This window comes from Vicia villosa, linkage group LG6, assembly GCF_029867415.1.
Source record: "Vicia villosa cultivar HV-30 ecotype Madison, WI linkage group LG6, Vvil1.0, whole genome shotgun sequence".
In the NCBI taxonomy this organism is placed as follows: domain Eukaryota; kingdom Viridiplantae; phylum Streptophyta; class Magnoliopsida; order Fabales; family Fabaceae; genus Vicia; species Vicia villosa.
This window is the reverse complement of record NC_081185.1, coordinates 149,021,677-149,042,966: the sequence shown is the minus strand read 5'-3', so window position 1 is coordinate 149,042,966 and position 21,290 is coordinate 149,021,677. Positions and strand designations below refer to the sequence as shown.

The 21,290-nt window shown below is 33.1% G+C and overlaps 1 protein-coding gene across 1 annotated transcript; it reads right to left on the bottom strand.

Moving 5' to 3' along the window:
- Nucleotides 1-4,758: 4,758 nt before the first annotated feature.
- LOC131610442 (DEAD-box ATP-dependent RNA helicase 24) lies at nucleotides 4,759-9,387 on the bottom strand. Its single transcript, XM_058882396.1, has 5 exons — nucleotides 8,519-9,387; nucleotides 6,857-8,085; nucleotides 5,851-5,890; nucleotides 5,327-5,729; nucleotides 4,759-5,229 (listed from the first exon to the last, which is right to left on the bottom strand). Exons 1-5 carry the CDS (start codon nucleotides 9,117-9,119, stop codon nucleotides 5,181-5,183), a joined length of 2,322 nt encoding a protein of 773 aa, XP_058738379.1. The 5' UTR covers nucleotides 9,120-9,387; the 3' UTR covers nucleotides 4,759-5,180.
- Nucleotides 9,388-21,290: the final 11,903 nt, after the last annotated feature.

Below are 21,290 nucleotides of genomic sequence, written 5' to 3'. Positions count from 1 at the left end.
GCACAACAAGGCGCGCTACACCAGAACCTGAAAAACCAGTCCAGCAGACAGCAGTTCTGATGCAACTCCACTTAACACCTACACATCTCATTTACATAACTAAACAAAATTTACAAAAGTTGGGGTGCCTCCCAACAAGCGCTTGTTTTATGTCGTTAGCTCGACGCCTTTATTGTGCTCGGGTAGTAACATCGTCCACGACACGCCAATGTTTTCGCCTCACACAACCTAAAGAAAATGTTATAACCATACACTTGAACAAACGTTATGAAACAATATAATTTACAACAATACATAAACGATACATATGTGCACATACTTGAAAAATAAGAAAAACACGATTTTTACAAAATAGAATGGTGAAAATGAATAAACAAGTTGAAAAGTGAAGATTTGTGATTAAAGAGCTCATCCGAGTTCAACTTGTTTAGTCAGTTCACCCAACAAAATTGAATTATGTATAACTATACACAAGTATACAAGTGTCAATATATACAATATTTACAAAACTCAAAAACGAAGAAACTATCGCAATATGATCCAATAGAGACACCAATCCCCGGCAACGACGCCATTTTTTTGAAGTGGCAAGCAACAAAAGATTTGGAAGTATTACTTTGGGATTTATCGTATCCACATGGATTAGTGCTATTGAATTATCGTTCAACAATTTCTCGCGTTTATGAGGTTTGGTTTGAATGGGTTAAAGTAAAAGTAAAAAAGTAAATATGAAAAGAAAATAAATGCATTCTTTGAAGAGAAGAAACTTATCAGTCATGAATATACACCACTTGTCACAAACGTAAACATATCGATCAGTTGCACTCAACCTACAATACTCGTCAAACTCATCACATATCTCTCACATCAGTGGTCATCTTTGAAGAACCAACGAGACATATCACAACTCAGGTTATCTCTAACGCAAAGTTGCGAGATCATCAGTATTCTCACGTCGGCGATCTCCTGCGCGAAACTCAAACACTGAAGCATTAAGCTTCGATACCCACAGTGATTATTAATTCTAAATCCATCTCTAGAGTTTAGAAGCTAACATATATCCATCCTCAATCAAGATTCGTGAGGTATATCTTTATAGCAACACAAATCCAAACATAAATGCAAAAAGATCAAGGAAGACAACAACTTTGATTTGTAAAACAAGTTTTATACAGCGCTTTGAGCAATAAATATACACATGTTCAGAGTAAATATACAAACAAATCCAACAAATGAAAAATACATAGAAAAGAAAAAAGATAAACCCAAATCTCTCGAGTTGTTAACACCGATTGAAGCAATTCCACCTCATAATCATCAAGATGCATGAGCCATTGTTGTTTTTGAGCTTCTCTCATCAAATAATGAAGGTGATGATGTTGGGACTCAAAAATACTTAACCCATGACCTAAAAAGGTAATTTTTACCCTTTTTAATGAGTTTGAAAATCGCAACTCACTTAGTGGCAGAGAGAGCTCGCTAAGCGCACTCTGCTGCAACTTGAAAAAAATCAGATTTTATTTTCACCATAACTTGAGAACCGTAACTCCGATTTGCGCTCGGTTCGAAGCGTTGGAAAACGTATTCAATGCTCTAACTAACAATGACTAAATGGAAACCAAATTGATGATTTTTATCATCCTTATTTTGATCCTTATTATTTGATAAATTGTTAAACATTGCAATCTTTAAGCTTAGTCTTTGGCCTTTATTACTCAATGCTCAAATCATGAATGAATACCTACAAAATAGGTGAAAAACTATCAAACGAAATAATATTTACATAAATACACAAATTACAAATATACACAATATATACACATTCACATAAAAGTTGAGGTTTATTCAAGGATTTTAACAAACAAATGTCGAGAAGTGTCACAAAATTATATACAGAAATGACTACAATTAGGCACTTATCAGTACCTAATTTACATTGTGAGTCATGTCAGTTAGGAAAACACACTCATAGTCAATTTCCCAGTTGAGTCATTGAGCGAGCTTAGTTCCCTTTTGCTTTAGTTCACTTTGATGTTTGGGGTCCCTTGTGTATTGTCTCTACTCTTGAGTCTATGTATTTTACCACCTTTATTGATGATTTTTCACGTTGCACGTGGTTATTTTTAATGAAAAAATTTATCTGGATTTTTTTTTCTATTTTTGAACAATTTTATAAAGAAATAAGATTTTAGTTTGGTGTTTCTATTCGTACCTCAAGGAGTGATAATGCTCGTGAATACTTATCCCAACAATTTCAAACTTTTATGTACAACAATGGTATTCTCCTCCAAACATCCTGCCCTAATACACCTCAACAAGACGGGGCAGCCGAACGCAAAAATCCGCATCTCGTAGAAACCACTCGGACCCTACATATCCATGGTAATGTTCCACTTTAATTTTAACGACATGTTACCTTATAAATCGCATGCCCTTATATGTCTTTAACAATAAAATACCTCATTCGATCCATTTCTCCTGTTTCCCCTTCACCCAACTCCTCCCCGAATTTTTGGGTCTACATGTTTTGTACACAATATCTCTCATAGTCTTGATAAATTATCAGCTCGATCACTAAAATGTGTCTGTTTTGGTTATCATCAATCCTAAAAAGGATATCGTTGCTATTCATATGCTCTACAATGATACCTTATTTCAACCGATGTTAGCTTCTTCGATTTTGTTCTATATTTCGAGTTCAACCATGTAACTCTGGAACCCCTTCGAGAAAGTACTCCCACACATCTTTCGGTAGTTATTTATATCCCATCTACCATTGTTCCCCATCAACCTATGGATCCTGACCCCTCCCTCCACTTTTTGACCACTTCAAGCATATTAGCATCGTCACTCAAAATTTGTCTTCCATGTCCCTAAGGTCATTGCAACCTCTCCTTAGACGCCCTCAACACTGAATCTATGAAGGAGAGAAAAATACAAGAAATGAGAGATTTAAATTGTGGTTTTTAAGAAATAATGCTTTAAACATGGTGGTTATCCTGGTTCACTTGAAATTAAAGCTACTTCAGTCCACCCGTCAAGGTGATTTCGCCTCTCTCAATCGAGATCTTAATCCATTAATCAAATCTGATTACAAACACAAAGACAATTGTTTAAGTCTTCTTGAGATCATACCACAACTTAATTTCTCAAAGAAATTTGACACAATAACACTAATACAATGTGTTTACACTTGCTTCTAAAAAACTATATCACACCTATGATGTGTACACAAATTAACTAACAAATAAATAATTAACATATCTATTTATTTATTAAATATTATATTAATAATTAAATTATCTTATATTAAAAGTTTTAAAGAATTATAATATTGTTAATAGTAATAAACTGAAAATATAAATAAAAATGAAAGTATTAAACATTCATTATTTTAATATTTATATATTTTATTTAGTTTCAGTTTATTAAATTATATTTTATGAAATATATTTTAATATTTACTCTATTTAATTTCAGTATATAATAAATTTATTTAAATATTTAAATATTTACTTTCAGTTTATTAAATATATTTTATTTAATTTTAGTTTATTATATTTTAATATTTATATAATATAATATTAAAACATTATATTCAAATATTATATATATTAAATATTTTACAATGTTATGTTATTTAATAAACTGAAATAATACATTAAAATAATATATTTACGTTCAATATTTTATTTAATAATAGTATATTAAAATATTATATTATTTAATTAATTAATTTAATATATTAAAATATTATATTTATGTTCTATATTAAAATGTTATATTTACGTTCATTATTAAAATATAATATTTTATGTTTTAAAATATATATTAACATGAATTAACAATATATTAAAATATTATATTATTTAATATATTTTTAGTAATATATTTCAGTTTAAATAATAAATTAATTTTAAAAATTAAAATGAGTATATGAAATATGGTTGAATAATTGTCATGTAAAATTAATTTGGGAAATAGATAGTAGTTATCTAATATACAAATTTTGATGCAAGCTATTAAACAAGAAAAACAAATAGCCTCCTAGTGATAAGGACTTCTACTACCATGAAAATGGTCATGGATTCAACACCATTATTGATTTTAAAATTTTAAAATTTCACAATTTCCAAACTTAAAAAATAAAAATAAAAACCTCGTAAATAAAATTTCCAGCCACGTAAATAAATAAAAAAAGTCCACATGACATTTCTATGTAATCCTTAAATAAATGAAAAAAATAGAAAAAACCAACACAACAGCGTCACATCATCAATTTTATTCAATATGCATATCCAAAAATACCATTGGATGTTTGAATCAAGCATTCAAATGATAATAACGTATAAACAGAGTGGTTTCGGAAATAAATTTCCAAAACATATTAAAGTTAATTTTAAATGATGCATCTCTAATAGACTCTTTTTTGTTTTTAGATGTTCATTATTCCATCCCTATAAAGGTGTATGAAGAAATTCTCTTCATCTTTTGTTTTACATCCCATTTCATGTTGTATCTTTTGTTTTACGTCCCCTTTGTTCTGTACATTCAAACTCTCGTCTCTTTACGTTCTTGAAATTTATTTACTCAAAGTACCTCCGTTATTTTTCCGCGAATTGAGAAGCAATTTAACACAACTAAACCTTGTAGTTTATCTTTTTTGAAGAGAACTAACTAGGATCGAATATGAGATGTTCTTCAAATTGAGGCAGCAAAAGTTTGAAGTAAACAAATTGCAATTGACATAGCTAGTGGTTAAGTTTAAGAAAGTGAGTATTTAAAGCAACTAAGTAGCAATACAAAAACGTATCGCAGATTCAAATATACAAAGATCTTCTAACAGCTTGCTCCCTTACAATAAAGACCACTTTGTTAGGATTTTTCCAAAAAGGAGCAGTGGATGTAGTAGTGGTTTGGCTCAATCATGTCATCATTATTCTGGTACAACACTTAGAGGTAGGCAGAGAAAAGAAAGACTGCTCTCTTACCTCAACTCTGAGGAGCCTTGGCTTAGGAATATTTGGAAGAGTTCGCCCTCCTTTTTCAATATTCAATACAATTCCCACACAGTTTTTCATTTCTTAATACTCTGCTCTATCATTTGATAATACAGGACAAATCAAATCAACACTTCACCTATAAATAGCATTCATACATGTGACAGTGATGCCGACAAACTATCTATCCCACCCAGATGGCCTCCGCCTTTCTCTAGGTTTGGAGCTACTGCAAAAGACGGAAAAACAAACAAGACCTTTATCAGCAACCGAAGTAGCTAAACCATACAGATATGTAAGAAACAAGTTCGGCTTAGAAAAGTAACCTGTTTGTGCTGTTCTGACCAGGATTTACTGCAGGACTTTGACTGGTTGAATTTACGGCGGATGTAGCAGGATTGTATGAAGAAGTTTGCTGATGGGTATTTATATCGCCCCCAATTGATCCACCAGATACAAAGCCGGCGAGTGCTGGTCTCTTATTAACAGCCATGTTTGGATTATTACCGAGTCCTTGATTTTGGGAGTTTGATGATGCAGCAACGAAGCTACTCTTAAATTGGGACATCATTCCTGTTCGCAGAGAATTTACAGCGGCGGACCGATTTGGAACTGAGTTAGATGGTGCATTGTTTGACTCTGAACTATATCCAATGCCCAGCCCAAAGTCCACCCCACGCACGCCTTTGCCACCTGCACCGCCACCCCTGCCTTTGCCTTTTCTCCCACCTGCACAACACAAGAAATGTAAATAAAGAGATTCACCAATCAAGCATGCCAATGTCATGATTTTTCTGTAGAGTGATACAGCTTATTAGTGCTTAAGTTGTGTGCAAGTCAAATATCATACCTCCTTTCCTCGCATCACGTTTTGACCTGAATCTCCCATCCTATGGAAATACAAAACAAAAGTCGATTAGTAATTTCAAGACATCAACTAGAGATCTGAAAGTTATAGCATCATCATAAGAATAGTTTTAGCAACAAAAGACATATGCTTTGTGAAGAAAATAAAATGTATTATTAAAAGAGAAAACCGCCAACACAATAAACTCTTCTTTATTGTTAGTGCACAATCCCTATAGTCATAAATAATAAGTCTTATGCTCACGAGAGCTAATATGATCTTCGGAGCATATTAGAGAAGTAAAAATTAATAGGGAAAGGTTTCTGCGGTTTCATGAAGACAATCCAGGTAGCAGCACTACAGAGAAGCCGAGATGATGAGGTCAGCGACTCAATCAAAATTAGAGGGGAGAGAGGACAATTTGACACAACTCACAAAATGCCAAATTTATTCTCATCCAAACAACTTCCTTGATGCATAAAGCCAAGCAGTCAAGAACATTTTAGAGCCTAAAAAGTAAGTCTTTCTTAACATAATTTTACCGAAGTGTTCAACCAAATAGATTTTACTATCCTAATGCTTGTCTGGTCTTTGCTTATATTCAACTACTCACAAACGCTTTATTTTGTTCAGAACCATTTCATCTTTCACAAAGAGCAATTCAATCACTTTAATATCTTTATAATGATCAGATCAGATAATTTCTAACAGTCAAACCTAAGAAACCTTTAGATATACAAATTTCCATCAAATTTGTTTATGACGTCCAGCTTCTTAGAAACCTACCTCAACCATGCCATCAAATGCATTAATATATAACATTTCAAGAACATGTACTAATTAGCATCATTTTTGGCCTGTAAATAGCATAATGGATTGTACAAAATCTACAACTGTATGAACCAACAATGACTACATGGATACGACGTGAGGGTCTGCAAGCATGAAATCAATTGCATAAACATCAATAACCGTGATGAAACTAGAATACAGTATAGGGCATCATTACCTTCATGGCAAGTTCTGTCAGCTCTGTGGATACATTTTGACCAGCAGCAACTAAACTATTAACCAATTCACCAGCAAACCGTGCTTCTTTTTGAGTTATAAGAGTGTATGCAACTCCGTCCTTGTCACCAGCACGGCCCGTTCTTCCAATGCGATGGACATGCATGTCCATATCTTTAGCAATATCAAAGTTGACCACTGTTTTAATTGACTTGATATCGAGACCACGAGCAGCAACATCAGTTGCAATAAGCACGTGGTAAGTGCCAGATTTAAACTTTTGTAAAATATCCATCCGAGAAGCTTGATCCTTATCACCATGCAGGGCAGCAACTTTAAAGCCTCTCTGACCCAACTGTGCTTCAATTTCATCCACAGTGGCCTTCTTGGAAGCAAAAACTAATGTATCACCTTGATCGATCATTTCAGGCAGCTTCTCCAAAAGCCACGGTAATTTTTCAGAATCGGAAGGAATTACTTGAACAACTTGAGTAATATCTTCATTTGCCATCCCCACCTCCCCCACTGTCACTCTGGTAGGGTCGGAAAGGATTTCCCTGGCTAACTTTTCAACTTTGAAAGGCATTGTTGCAGAAAAGAGCAAAGTTTGGCGGTCGGGCCTAATCTGACCAACAATGGACCTTACTTGTGGCTCAAATCCCAAATCAAACATTCGATCAGCCTCATCAAGAACCAGGTAAGTCGCTCTCAGCATTGTCAATGCCTTCATTTTTAACATGTCTATCAATCTCCCAGGAGTAGCAACAACAATCTCACAGCCTGCCTTGAGTTCTTTGAATTGTTCAAGTTTTGACATTCCACCATAGACAGCAGAAACGCGTATACCATATGCTTTGGCAAATTTCTTGGCCTCTAGATATATCTGATGTGCTAATTCTCTAGTAGGTGCACATATCACCCCTATAGGACCTTCCTCCTTCTGAAGTTCAGGCTGATCCATGATATGCACAATCATAGGAAGCACAAAAGCAGCAGTTTTACCAGAACCAGTTTTCGCTATGCCAATAATATCTCTACCAGAAAGCACAACTGGTAATGCCTGGCATTGTATAGACGTGGGCTTCTCATAACCTTGTTTCTTTATAGCAGACATAATTTGTGAAGCAAACCCACAGTCCTCAAATGTTTTAACCGGCTTAGGAACATCAAAACCCGATACCCGAATAGCCAAACTTTTCCTGTATTCACTTACATCTTGCTCACTCATACCTGTATCAAGCCGAAAAAACACAAGAGTGTCAAATGTTCAATCTCAATTAACTCATAAACTAGGGTTATGTTTAGATAGACTTATTTAAACTTATCTACTAGTACTAGTAGCAAAAGTACTTTTGAAAGTGTTTGGGAGAGTTTATATAAACAGCTTGTGACAGGTCCATAAGCTCTAACGGATATCTCGTGAAAATAGTTTGATTTATCTTAAACTTTGTTATACTAACAGCTTATACATGAACACTTATATGATAAGTTTTATGCTACAAGCCCTTAATCAATTATGTTGTTTATCCAAACAGGGCCTTAAAGAACCATCTTGCTTACGAAATATCATCACACACGCACACAAAAAGCAGCTAAGTATTCACAACTCTGAATCAGCAAGTAAAACATAACAACAGAATTCCATGGTTATGTTATACATTACCTGATATTGAAGGGGTCTCCTCATAAAAATCCTTAGTAAACGGCTCATAATCAATCTCCGTATGATCCAGAGGAGCTATAGGTTCAATTTTCTTCTTATCAACAACAACAGGATTATCATCCGAATCATAATCAATCAAACCAGCATCCACAGCCTTAGCAGCCGCATAAACCTCCTCATCAGAATCATACCCAGCATGCAGCGCATCAGACGCCAACGTCAACCCTAAATCCTTCTTCGCCCTCAAGAAACTCTCCATAGGATCCTCCTCATCGTCTTTAAATCTATCTTCCACCTTCTCCTTCGGCTTCGGTGCCGGCGCCGCCTTCATCTCTTCATGTATCCCTTCCATAAAAGCGTCCAACGGATCAACTTCCTCCTCCTCCTCACCGCCACCACCGCCGCCATTATTGTTGCTGGGTTCTTCTGTGGCATCGTCGTCGTAGTCGATGTTGTCGAGGTCGTTATCCTCGTAGTTGTCGTGGGTTTTACGAGATGAAGGAGGGACGTAGAGTCGTTGAGGAGGTTGGGATCGTTCGAAACTGTAGGTGGATTGGCGGTTTATGCCGAAACCTTCGAATCCGAACTTCCTCTTCGACATTTGTGACAGAATTTGAGTGAGGGAGAAAACCCTAACTGAGGAGGTGATTGAAATTAGGGTTAGTGTTGATTCTGAAAAAGATGGGGTTTTTGAATGCTTGAGGTATGGGTAGTGGAATTCGGTGGTTGTGTTTTTCGTATGGAACGTTTGCGAGGAGTGTTGCGACCACCGTCTCGTATGGTGGATTTCGGGTTAATGATTGAAACTAAGGTGGTGACGACGGGTATTTTTAGTTGGGTAAGCGGGTACCCGAACCAAGATATAAAAGCCCGTTTAGCTAGGTAAAAAACCCGATACCTTTTTTTAAAGGATTTGTCAACAACAACAAAAAAGTATACATAAGCAGAGTCATTAAAATCAAGTTTAAATATTAAAAAGCACTTAACAAAGAAGATATTTACTATAGGTATCAATCAACTATCAACTATCAACTATTTACCCATTACTAAAGAATTGCCCAAACTGACCTTTCTACCCTTCCACAATAAAACAATTCCAAAGCCAAAAGGTTATTCAGGTAATTAACAAAATAGAAATTCATCCATGCCAATTGTTCTCTTCACATTGGTCATTACCATTTACATTTTACTTTTCTGAATTGTTGCACCAAGTGTTGTACTACTTTCTTTTTTTTTTCTCTCTCATTTCAATTTCACAGTTCAAATTTATTTCTCTCTTACAGCCCTTCTCGTCTCCTTTCCCTCTCCCAACCCTAGCCGCCGCCCATTCTCCGGATCAGAACCAATTCCGAATGAAAAACCAATCACATATTCGATCTATTCATCTCTCAACCTTCTCTCTTTCTATGGTCTTCTCTCTTATCTTTTTCTACAAACCCTAGCCGCAGCCATAAACCCTAGCAACGTCGCCGACCACTCCAATCTCACGGTCTATGTCATTTGGTTGATCAATTTGGCGGCGACCACCGTTTCTCCATCTCCGGCCGATTCGGTAAGAACGGGCATCGTTTCCCATTTTTCTTCTTCGTTTTGTACTCCTTCATTTTCTCACTCCTTTGTATTCTTAGATCTATGGTGCTATGATCAAGGTTGTCAAACTCGCGGGTAGACTCTTAAAATCATACGAGTTTACGAGTCCAGGGAGGAAAAACGAGTAAACTCGCACATAGAATCTTTTTTTATAGACTCGAGTAAACTCGGGTAGACTCGCTCAAACTCGTATAGACTCGTGAGTCGATGGTGAGTTTACGAGTCTATAAGTTTTTAAAAAATTTGTTTTTTTAATCCTAAAAAAAGGCCTAATTCTGCAAAATAATTTATTTTATTTTTTAAAAAAAAAATTTTTTTGCTTGAATGAGAATTAGAAAGTCTCTCTCCTAGTCACTTGTTTTAGCACAGTTTCTTCCTCCCTTCATTGACGGTGTGGCTGCGTTTGTTCTGTCTTTTGATTTGTTCTCGTTCATTTTTGTAATGCAATCCTTCGTTGTGTAAGTATTTTCTTGTATGTTTCACTTGGATGCTTCCTTGTATGTTCTTTTGTGTAAAAGTGATGCGCAAATTTTCAATCAGGTCCACTAATCTCGATCCCCATGTATCAATTTCCACATGACAAAATGATTTAGAAGATTTATGATTTATTGTAGAAAATATTTTAGTCTGTTTTGAAATAATGCTCTACTCACATGAAAACTTTCTACAAGTTTTACTAATTAATTAATTTTAATGATAATTATAAGGAACGTACGTACAAGTGTTGTAAGAAAAGCTCGGGTGAGTGAACGACCTTGATGATACAGACATAAAACACCTTAATTCATAATTTGTTTTGACATAAGGCTAGAATAGTTTGAGTTGAGGCATTGTTTTAAATTGCGGCCGTGAGGGTGGGTGCGGTTGTAGATATTGCAATTGCTTTGAAGCTTTAAGGCATCTCAAGATACCGATGAAGATGATGATGATGATGATGATGATGATGATGATGATGATATTGGTGGTGATGATTTAATTGGAGTTTTGGATGTTTGAAGCCATTAACATATTTGTTTTATGATTTTTTTGCTTTATGTAGTAGCCACCATCCAATTAAGAAGAAGTTAGTATTTTAAGCCTTTAACTATATACTTTGTTATTTTATTTGTTTCATTATCAATTTTTTTGGTTAAGAAATTTGTTATGGAGTATGAGATTTAAATTTTGATGTATTGGTGTTCAATTATATATATTTGTGTCATATATGAGGCATTTACAGGTTTAAAAATATATGTATGTGCCATATATGTGTCACTTACAGGTTTTTGAAAGTTATTTTTAATTTTTCCATAGACTCGTACGAGTTTGCGAGTCGAGTCTATGGACCCTTTACGAGTCTGAGTAGACTCGCGAGTTTAACAACCTTGGCTATGATCATTTTTGGAAGCGCCGAAGTAAGATTATTTCTTCCTCTCATTTTCATTTTCGGTTTTTTGCAAATGGATTTGTAAATTTGGTTTTGTTCGTCATAGACATATTTCTTCCTCACATATTGCTTTTTGTTTTCGTTTTTGTTATCGTTTCACAATTATATGTGGGTTATAAATCTGTGCAGAATTGTGAATCTCGCATAAAGAAGAATGGATTCGGATTCGAGGAGTTGGAAAATGATTTTGAGTGGGCAGAGAAAAACAGATACTCAATATTTGTTGAAAAATTGCTCAAATCTCACTGTTGAAATTTCTCAATATCTTCCAATATAACATAGAACATCTGGTTTTATAAATAGTGATTTTGTCAAACTTGTGTTATTTCACTGCATATTTGTTGTTGGTATTTTTTGTTTTGTTTTGCAGGTTTGTTTAAGTTTGTGATTGTGTTTCACTGCATCCTTGTGATTGTGGATATCATATCGCTTTGTCACTTCAGCGTTATTCTGATTCAGAAATTCTTTCAATTTGTTCTACCTCACCTACTGCTGAGGCCCTAGGTTTTGTTGATAATTTAAAAAAGGTAAAACTTTGATTGGTTCTGATTTAGTATTATCTTATTTAAAAGTTCAGTCTTTGAAGTATTTGATTTGATAACAAAGCTCTAGCATTACTATTTTATTTGATACACTAATAACTGAATCCAAATTTATGTATAGTTCATTGTTTTCTATAACTTCATATTTATTTGAAATTCACATGAAATAATGACAAGATTTCCCATCTTCAGGCACTGGAGGTACATGATTGAGCATCCACACTGGCCAGAAGAAACTTTATCGAACACCAAATCTCCTCACGCTCTCTTTAGAACACCAAATCTCATTTAGATCGAAGAAACTTTATCGAAAATCCCTTTCTCGTCTCCATCCCCGACCATTCAAATATAAATGAACATATTTGCAAAATAAAAGGTATCTCCTTTGATTTCTTGACTTTCTATTGTTCGTTCCACCCATTGTTTATGATTTTGGAGCTTAAAGTTTTGATTTTTATCTTGTCCTATGAAAAACTGTCCGATGCTTTATGATTTTGTATATGGTTCTATTGTTTTCTTTATGGTTTTTTATGATATTGCTTTATGGCTTTTCATGATTACAGCCGTCCTAAATTTTTTTTTATGATATTTGCGTAATCGTAATTTGTGGTGTTTTGGATATTAACAGGTACTATTTGCGTAGCTCAGTTTTTCCTCTACATGGCTGAATTAAACACCGAAAGCAGACAAAAGGCACTTGTCAATTGGGTTCTTACCAGAAAAATGACTAATTACAATTTGGAAGCTGCTGATCTTTATGAGGATAGCATTGTTGGGTAAGTTGATATTTCTTTCAAAGTCTTTAGTGTATATTTGGTTATTATCATTTTTGGATGATGCACAATTGATTTTTCCATGTATGGTTTCTCTTAAATAAAATTGATTTCGCTTCCAGGATTGATTCTTACTAGAAGTTGAACTTTTGACATTTTGATTCTAGAATTGATATTGAGACTCAAATTCATTTTATATATGCTGGCTCATGACTTGGTTTCAGGATGGAATGTTATTGGATGTGTAGATGTTCACTTAATTGCTGGCTCATTTGGAATCGACCCAACTAGCTCATCATCAAATGAATAAAATAACGGGTACATGTTCCTTGCAGAATAGTTTGAAATATATACATAGCTATGGGTTTGTCTTTTCAGTTGCTTTTAAGTCCAACTTCTTATCTTAAGGATTCACATATGTCTAATGAAATTTGGATCCTTCATGGATTTTGAGCTACTCTACTATTATTGCATATATTATTTATTTTGAATTGATCTTTGTAGATGTTATCATGCATGTTTCTATCAATATTTATTATGTTTCTACCATAATAACAAGTACAGGTTATTGGATACAATATGGATTTGGATCCTTCATGTACTCATGCATGTTTCTATCATAATTTCAGGCACCAAGCATAACGGAAACTTCGATCACCCATAAATTAGGTATAATTCTTATCTTTTGAATCTTTCTGTCATTATGATAGAAATTGAACCAATCTGGTATGGGATCAAATTTGAAGCATAATTAGGATTAATTATACCAATACACTGATATGTCAAAACAAATAATTAAAATCAATTACACTAGCCAATGTGATTCATTCCAATGTAACCATATCCTTTACTAAACAAAGTTATATCCCCCAGCTGCAAGTTCTGGAAAATCATATGCTTTCAGATGGAGTAATATATTGATAAAGACTGAAGGTGTGTTGAAAGAAAATGCCTCTGTTTACTGATATCTTCTTTTTGTTCAAATGACAGGAAAGTATGAACTAAGGCTTATTTAAGGTCATCTATCTGTTTTTGGTGATTGTGTCACATTCTCAAATATCAGCGACTTCAAACATTTGTATGAGGTCTCAGACTCTTTAGAGAAGTTAAAATTCGTTTGGCCAAATATCTATCTCTTCAAGATAATCATTTCGGAAACATATTGTAACTTGCTCACTGTCTATCAAGTGTTTCTAGAATTACACTGAGTAATTTGATGTTGCCTTCAAATGTAGTGTATTTAATTTCATTCAATATATTTAGATATTCATGTTGGAGATATTATTTTTTACTGTGTAAGATAACAAACATTTTAAATAAATATAATTATAACTTCAATTTTATTGAGTTTGTAGTCAACAAACAGTGCTTCCAAGTGCTAAAGAGATTTGGGTTTTTTAGTTTTTGATTGTTACACTATAGGTTGATTCTATTCTGAAGTATTTTAAATGGCGATATGTGTTTTGGTTTTAAACCTTATGGGTGCATCAACCCAACAAGTTTGAGATTGGTAGCTGCTGCTATAGATATTTAGAAACCAATATTTGTGAAGTTCGGTTTGAATGTTTCTTTTATGAAATATTATTAGTATTAAAAAATATTAACGAGGATTTTAATTTTTTTTATATAATTAGTTTTGAAAATTTATAAAAAAAAATCATTTTAAAGATAAAATAAACGGGTCTTTGTCAACTCATTATTAAAAGGGGCATAAATCTTGGATTTATGCTATTATCATTTTCAGCAAATTTTAAGTACATTTAATGTGTGATTATTTAGCATCATATTTAATGTACAATTAAATTTCTTTTTGTATGAATATTCTAATATAGTTAAATTTATATACCTTCATTGGTCAATATAGAAATCTTATCTCCAAACTCATGTTAATGTGTAACCAATTTTGTTGTTGGACATTGCCATTTTAAACGTGGAATGTTTACATGAATATTATCATTGAATAAAATGATTGTGGGTCATCTATTGCTATAATGTTGTATTATATAATGGATTGACCTATTTTAAATTTTTTTTAATGGATTATTAGTTTAACTAAGAACCTAATTTTCATATTATTAATATCTTATTAATAAATTTATTTTTAATGGTTAATTTTCATTTTAGATGTGCATTTTGGTCAAACTTCTTTACTTCACATTTTTCGTATCGTTCATAAAAGACTACACCATAAATAATGCACCCGGGCGACAACACGGGTCTCTGACTAGTTGCTATTAAAGTTTTGATTAGTTTTTTTTCTTCAAATTATCTTCTTCTTTCTTTGTTTATATTCATTTCGGTTCAACATTCTCAATCAGAACATTAGATTTATTTTTAGATTTATTTTTTCCTTCAGTGATGATTTCAACTAGATTAATTTTCAGTCTAATAACTTATGCGTCTCAATACTAGATAGCGATGCACGCGGTCCTAAATTCTAATGACTCTGCTATGATTTAGGACTACACAATGTGCATGATATTTGTTTCAGCTTTAACGAAACTTTAGATTTGTAGAGTGCTATATTTTACAAAACAAGATGAAGATGTTAAAGTGATGTCTTTAATGACTTATAATATTCTTGTCTAGACTAACTTCAATATCAACTCCACTAAAAGCGGAATAATCGTTGTTTTTTTACACATTATTAACGATTTTCAAAAGTTTTTAGCCTTCAAAAATAAAACTTCAACAATTTAAACAAGATATCAGTTTTTTAATACATATGTTGACTTGAATTTTAACCAATTACCTTGCTAGCATGTCACATATGTTGAAGTTAATGTTTTTCACAAAATTTAACAAAAATGATCATTTTGACTAACAAAAATGTTTTTAAGGGACTAACATTTAATGTTTTTTTAGATAAAAGACTAGAGTGAACAATAATTAAGTTAAAAGTCTTAGTGACTAATTATGCCTTAATATTAATATAATTTTGAAGAATGTAAGATGAAAAGGGTGTTACTTTATCCACCTTATGGGATGAGGATGAACACACTAAAAAACTCGATTTTACTCTTCCTTTATTCTGGAAATGTATTTTCAGAACCACTAGAAAAAGACGTTACAAATGAGACGCCATCAATTTAAAAAAAAAATTAAAACTCCATGTCCAGATTATTTCGGAGATGCACTTTCATAAAAACACCTGTGTCACTTATCACTATCTTCATGCATCCCCATAATATTCTAGAGATATATTTTAGAGTTATTTTTAGGAAAATGAGAGCGACTCACTTGTAAAGTGTCAAATATGCATTTTTGAAATTAAGAGGAATTTTTAATTTTTCACGGTGGTGAACTAGCATCACACATGACGGATAAGGTAACCCCGAGAAAAATGTCCACTTTTTTAAATGATTAAACAAATATAAGATTATATGGTTTGTACTTTAATTATGATTTAGAGAATACAAATATCATTTAAAAGTTTAATGGTGGAATGAATTTTATTATTTGGTCCATTGTTTATTTTTTATTTACTTATTAATAGAATCATTTATTTATTTTGAAGATCTGAGAGGATTTTTGACTTTTTGTAGATAGAAGAAAAGAAAGAATACATAAATGAGAAAAGAGTAGGGTCTATATTAGAATTTAGAATAATGAAAATATAAGAGTAAAGATTGTTATTGAGTGTAAATAGTAGATACTAAAAAAAAAAATCAAATTACACATATAAAAATATTATAATAATTATATTAATAATAAATATTTTTTTCAAATTCATGACGAATTGACAAGAAGTATTAAAAATTTGTTAATAAAAAACAATAATGTTTAATGGAATATATATTCATAAATTAATAAGTTATTTGCGAGGAGGAGAAGGAGATGCACAGTTAAATTATTGTCCTGTGCTGAAGAGGGCAATGAGTGAAGTGATCATCAATCTCTATATATTATTTGCACGTTCACAAAATACTTAATTATGAGCAATTTGAACGACACTCATGTTATCATAATACATGGGAGTTGGTCTAAAAATAAGGACACGTGAAATTCTAGCACTTACACAACAGATGTCAAGACAAGTGTCCTAACAACACACAATGTCAAGACAGATGTTATGACATCTATTGACCAGCACACTTATCAAAACTGAAAACTAAATACAGAATGATAAATAATACAGATAATTATTAACCCAGTTTAGTGCAACAACACCTAATATGGGGGCTACTAAGTCATGAAGAAAATTTACTACTAGCAACACTAGTTTGAAGTCTAAATAGTCCCAAATTACAACTTCTATCATAAATCTTATCTAATGCAATTTCTACCTAGAAATCAAGATCTAGATTTGAGAAATCGACACCTTCAATCACCGCAGTGATAAAACAATCACACACCCCGTGACCAAGGGAACCCAATAGAAAGATTACACTTTCCAAAAAAATATTTAGTTAAGAACCTTAACTATGAACAATACTTGATCTTGCTTAAAAGTTTTGATCAAGAACAATACTTAACTTTTTTTCTTAAAAGCTTCAAGAGTGGGAACACACGTCCACCTAAATGTATCAGAAGATACATGAGTGATACAAAAGAAATAACACACGAAGAACTCGAAAGACTCCCAAAATAACAATCCTTATTTTGCACGCATAATTTCTATTTGTGAATGCTTGCAAAACAAGGTTTCCCAAGTTCTTATTTATAAACTCTTGTAGTATGGGCTTGGACTTTAAAATAATTTCAATCTTCTCCTTTCTGAAATAGCTGCAAGATCTTCACATAAAATAGAAACAAATCAAATCAATCTTAGTTTTTTAAAAGAAATCTCAAAAATTCTTTTTCTAAAAACCAAAACAAATATGCATTTGTCCTATACATTTCCTTTATTGCCTACGCATGTAATAATTATTTGAATATACCTGATTCTCATATTTTCAATCAAATCTTTCAAGAGTAAAAATCAGTCTGAACTGACAGGATATTCTGGTGTAGGATGTCACAACATCTGGCAAAACATCTGTCAAAATACATAACATTTGATCCTGTTATAAAAGTTGGTCCAAATGTTTCAACATCCTGGTCAAGATTAGTTAAGAACCATGTTTTATAAAAATTAATGTCAATCACAAAATCATAGAATTAAGGCAAAATACCCTTTTTGGTCCCTTATGTTAACCTCGGGGTTCATTTTGGTCCCGTAACTTCAAAAAGTGTCATATTGATCCCTTAACTCTTCAAAATGTGTCATTTTAGTCCTTTTTGTCATATTAGCGACTGATTTAGCGATCGATTTTTTAGTTTTTCCGTCGCTAATGTGACAAAAAGGACTAAAATGACACCTTTTAAAGAGTTAAGAGACCAATATGACACTTTTTTAAGTTAAGGGGCCAAAATGAACCCCGAGGTTAACGTAAGGGACCAAAAAGGATATTTTGCCTAGAATTAACGACACACACAACTGAAAGTAACAAACACAACTAAAATAGTTCGGTAGTAGTGGATGTGGTTCGATAATGGTGGATGTCGTGGCATGATAGAAGAACATGATACAATAGTGTATCGTACTTTTATCATAAAAATAGTCTTTGTTAAAGATACAAAAACTTGTGGTAGACTTTACGTATAATGAAGTCACCAACCCAATAAACGCTAGAATAAACATGTAACTCCAATAATGACAATGGGGAAATAAAATGCTTTGAATTTGGGTTCCCCAATGATAACGAAGAATGTCAAGAACATTTATCCTATGTACTCTAGTTGGAGAGACAAAAAACTTGACTGATAACAGAACAACGTAAGCTTTCACACAGAGCTTTCTCTAATTCCCTACCAAATTATGATAGGAATTTAAACCCCTGTTTACACTGGTTAAAACAATATGTGTGTCAAACAATCCCTTCCATATTGATGTTACTGATTTATATCTCTCATTTATCCCCAGATTGGACACCTTTACCTTCTCACATAACAAAGAATGGTACCTAAATGCTTGCACATTGACACCCATTTCTCTCAAATGACTAGTCGGTCCAACAAGTTCACATAGAAGCCAGAGGGTGCAGGTCTAAGTCAAGAATGTAGTTGAATACCAGAAGGCGTGATCAACAAATCAAGATTAAGCTCGATTATCTAACATACTTGAATGCACTTGAGTTTTATAACATCAACATCATTCCCTTATCCTAATAGCATATGGCCACATGGAGAAATCACACAACAAATGATTTTAGCTACAAAACAAATATTTAATGTGCGTGTCCTTGAGGCCACTTGCCTCACTCGACATGTCTCTAATACTTGCCAAATTGTAGTTAAATTTGTGTATATATTTTGTGGCACTTATTGACTTATTTAATTGGAATATCATAAATAAACCTCAACTTGTATGTAAATATGTACATATTGTGTATAGTCGTATTTTCGTGTAAATACTGTATCAATTGATTGCTTTTATCTCATTTTTGTAGGTATCCATACATGGTTGAAGCATTGGAATCAAAGGCAAAAACATGGCTTCAATTGTGTAAGTTTTGGAACAAAGAAGCAAAGAACAAAAGAGCTTTTCTCCTGGAAAATTCGTCAGGCAAAGATGGGGCGAGCAAAAAGCGAAATTTTCGCTCTGAGGTCACTGGGCGAGCTAGAAGCAAGCCAACCCTAGTGAAATTCCAAGAGCTTATGTTTTATGATTCAGGGAATTTTACTGGGCGAGTTGGTATCATGTAATTCGTCAGGCGAAACTTCTATTCGTTGGGTGAATTTTTATATTTTGTGCTAGCATGTGTGTTTTGTGCAGACTGTTATGGGCTTAAAGTGACAATTTGTTAGGTGAAGCTTTTGGGCGCCTGGCGAATTTGTCTGTACAAATTGTGTATAAATAGAATTCACATAAATTCTTTTATGTATCCACCGTTTTTTAGAGTTCTGATCACCATTCTTTGAAGTAGAGAGGTTTCGAAAACAACATTAGAGGTTGCATCTTGATGATTCGAAGTTGAATTTGCATCAATCATCTTGATACCGTGAGAGTGGATGGTTCATCTTCCTTCTTCTCTTTGTATTCTTTATTGTCAGAGTTTTTTTGCAAGTTTACTTTGATTTTATGTATATTTGTTGATCATGACGCTGTATAATACTCCCTCTGTCCCAAATTATAAGAGAAATTCTCTTTTTTGATTCATTGAATAATTAATGTATCTGGTCTATATGCAGTCCAGATACATTAATTATTCAATGAATCTAAAAAGTGAATTTCTCTTATAATTTGGGACGGAGGGAGTATCTATTTGACAAATCTATATCGACGTCATCCTTGTTTTCTTGCTCTATGTTTGGATTTTAGTTGCTATAGACATATACTCTTCAAATCTAGATCTAAGATGAACATCTATTAAGTTCTAAACCCTAGAAATAGTTTTAGAGTTAATATTCACAATGTGTATCAATTATTAATGCTTATGTGTTGTTTAGTTGAGTGAGACATCATCGATGAGACAATACGGTTGTTCTTTCAACTTTGCGTTAAACATAACAACTGTTGTGGGTGATACTTGATGATATTGACTAGTCTTAGGTTGCGTACAATTGATCACTAGGTTTAAGTATTTGATGGGTAGATGAAATCCAATCCAGACGAGTTATTTCCTATTTAAAGAATGCCTTATTCTCTTGTTCATATGTTTTACTTTCCACACTTTATGCTTTTAAACCATTCAAACCAAGCTAAGAAACATAAAGACTATTGAACAACATTTGATCCCTCACACTAATTCCTGTGGAGACGATAAAACAAAAATACTTACTTTTGCTTGCTGCTCGAATACTTCGTGGCAACAAAGTAGAACAATATTGATGTCGATATTAATGCTTCTGTCACAATTTTGGCTCAATACTCGGCAGTAAGGACTTGGGAGACCGTTCTGACCCGACCAAAAGGCCCAATAAAACTGACCCAATACAAGAAGACCTAATCCAAAATTCTCCAGTATCAAACTGATGAACATGTAGACTCTTACAAAAAGGACTTGGGAGACAACTTATTTTAAACTTTTGGATCAAATCCAACAATCTCATGCAATTCACGCCGCGTCGATGTGAGACAATTTTAACTAGTGATCATATATAAATCCAATTTTGCACCATAACATATGCAATTTTCTTTACACTTATAAAGTCACACATCTCTATTTGACTTGAATATTAGAATACTAATCTACACTCCACCCTATCAAAAATTAACGCTGTAAAGAAAATCTTTAATATCTATTATAAATTTATAACTAAGAATATAAAGAGAAATGGTAACAACACATATTCATATAGTTTTTATTTTTTTATCACCACCGGTTTAGTCCAGTTCGAGATCAGTTCTGATATCAAGTGGTTCCAATTAACTACTCCTTTTCATGATCCTGATCCACACTTTCATTATTAAATGATGAATAATAGTAGTCGTTTGACACTTTGCACCTTTTGCCTTA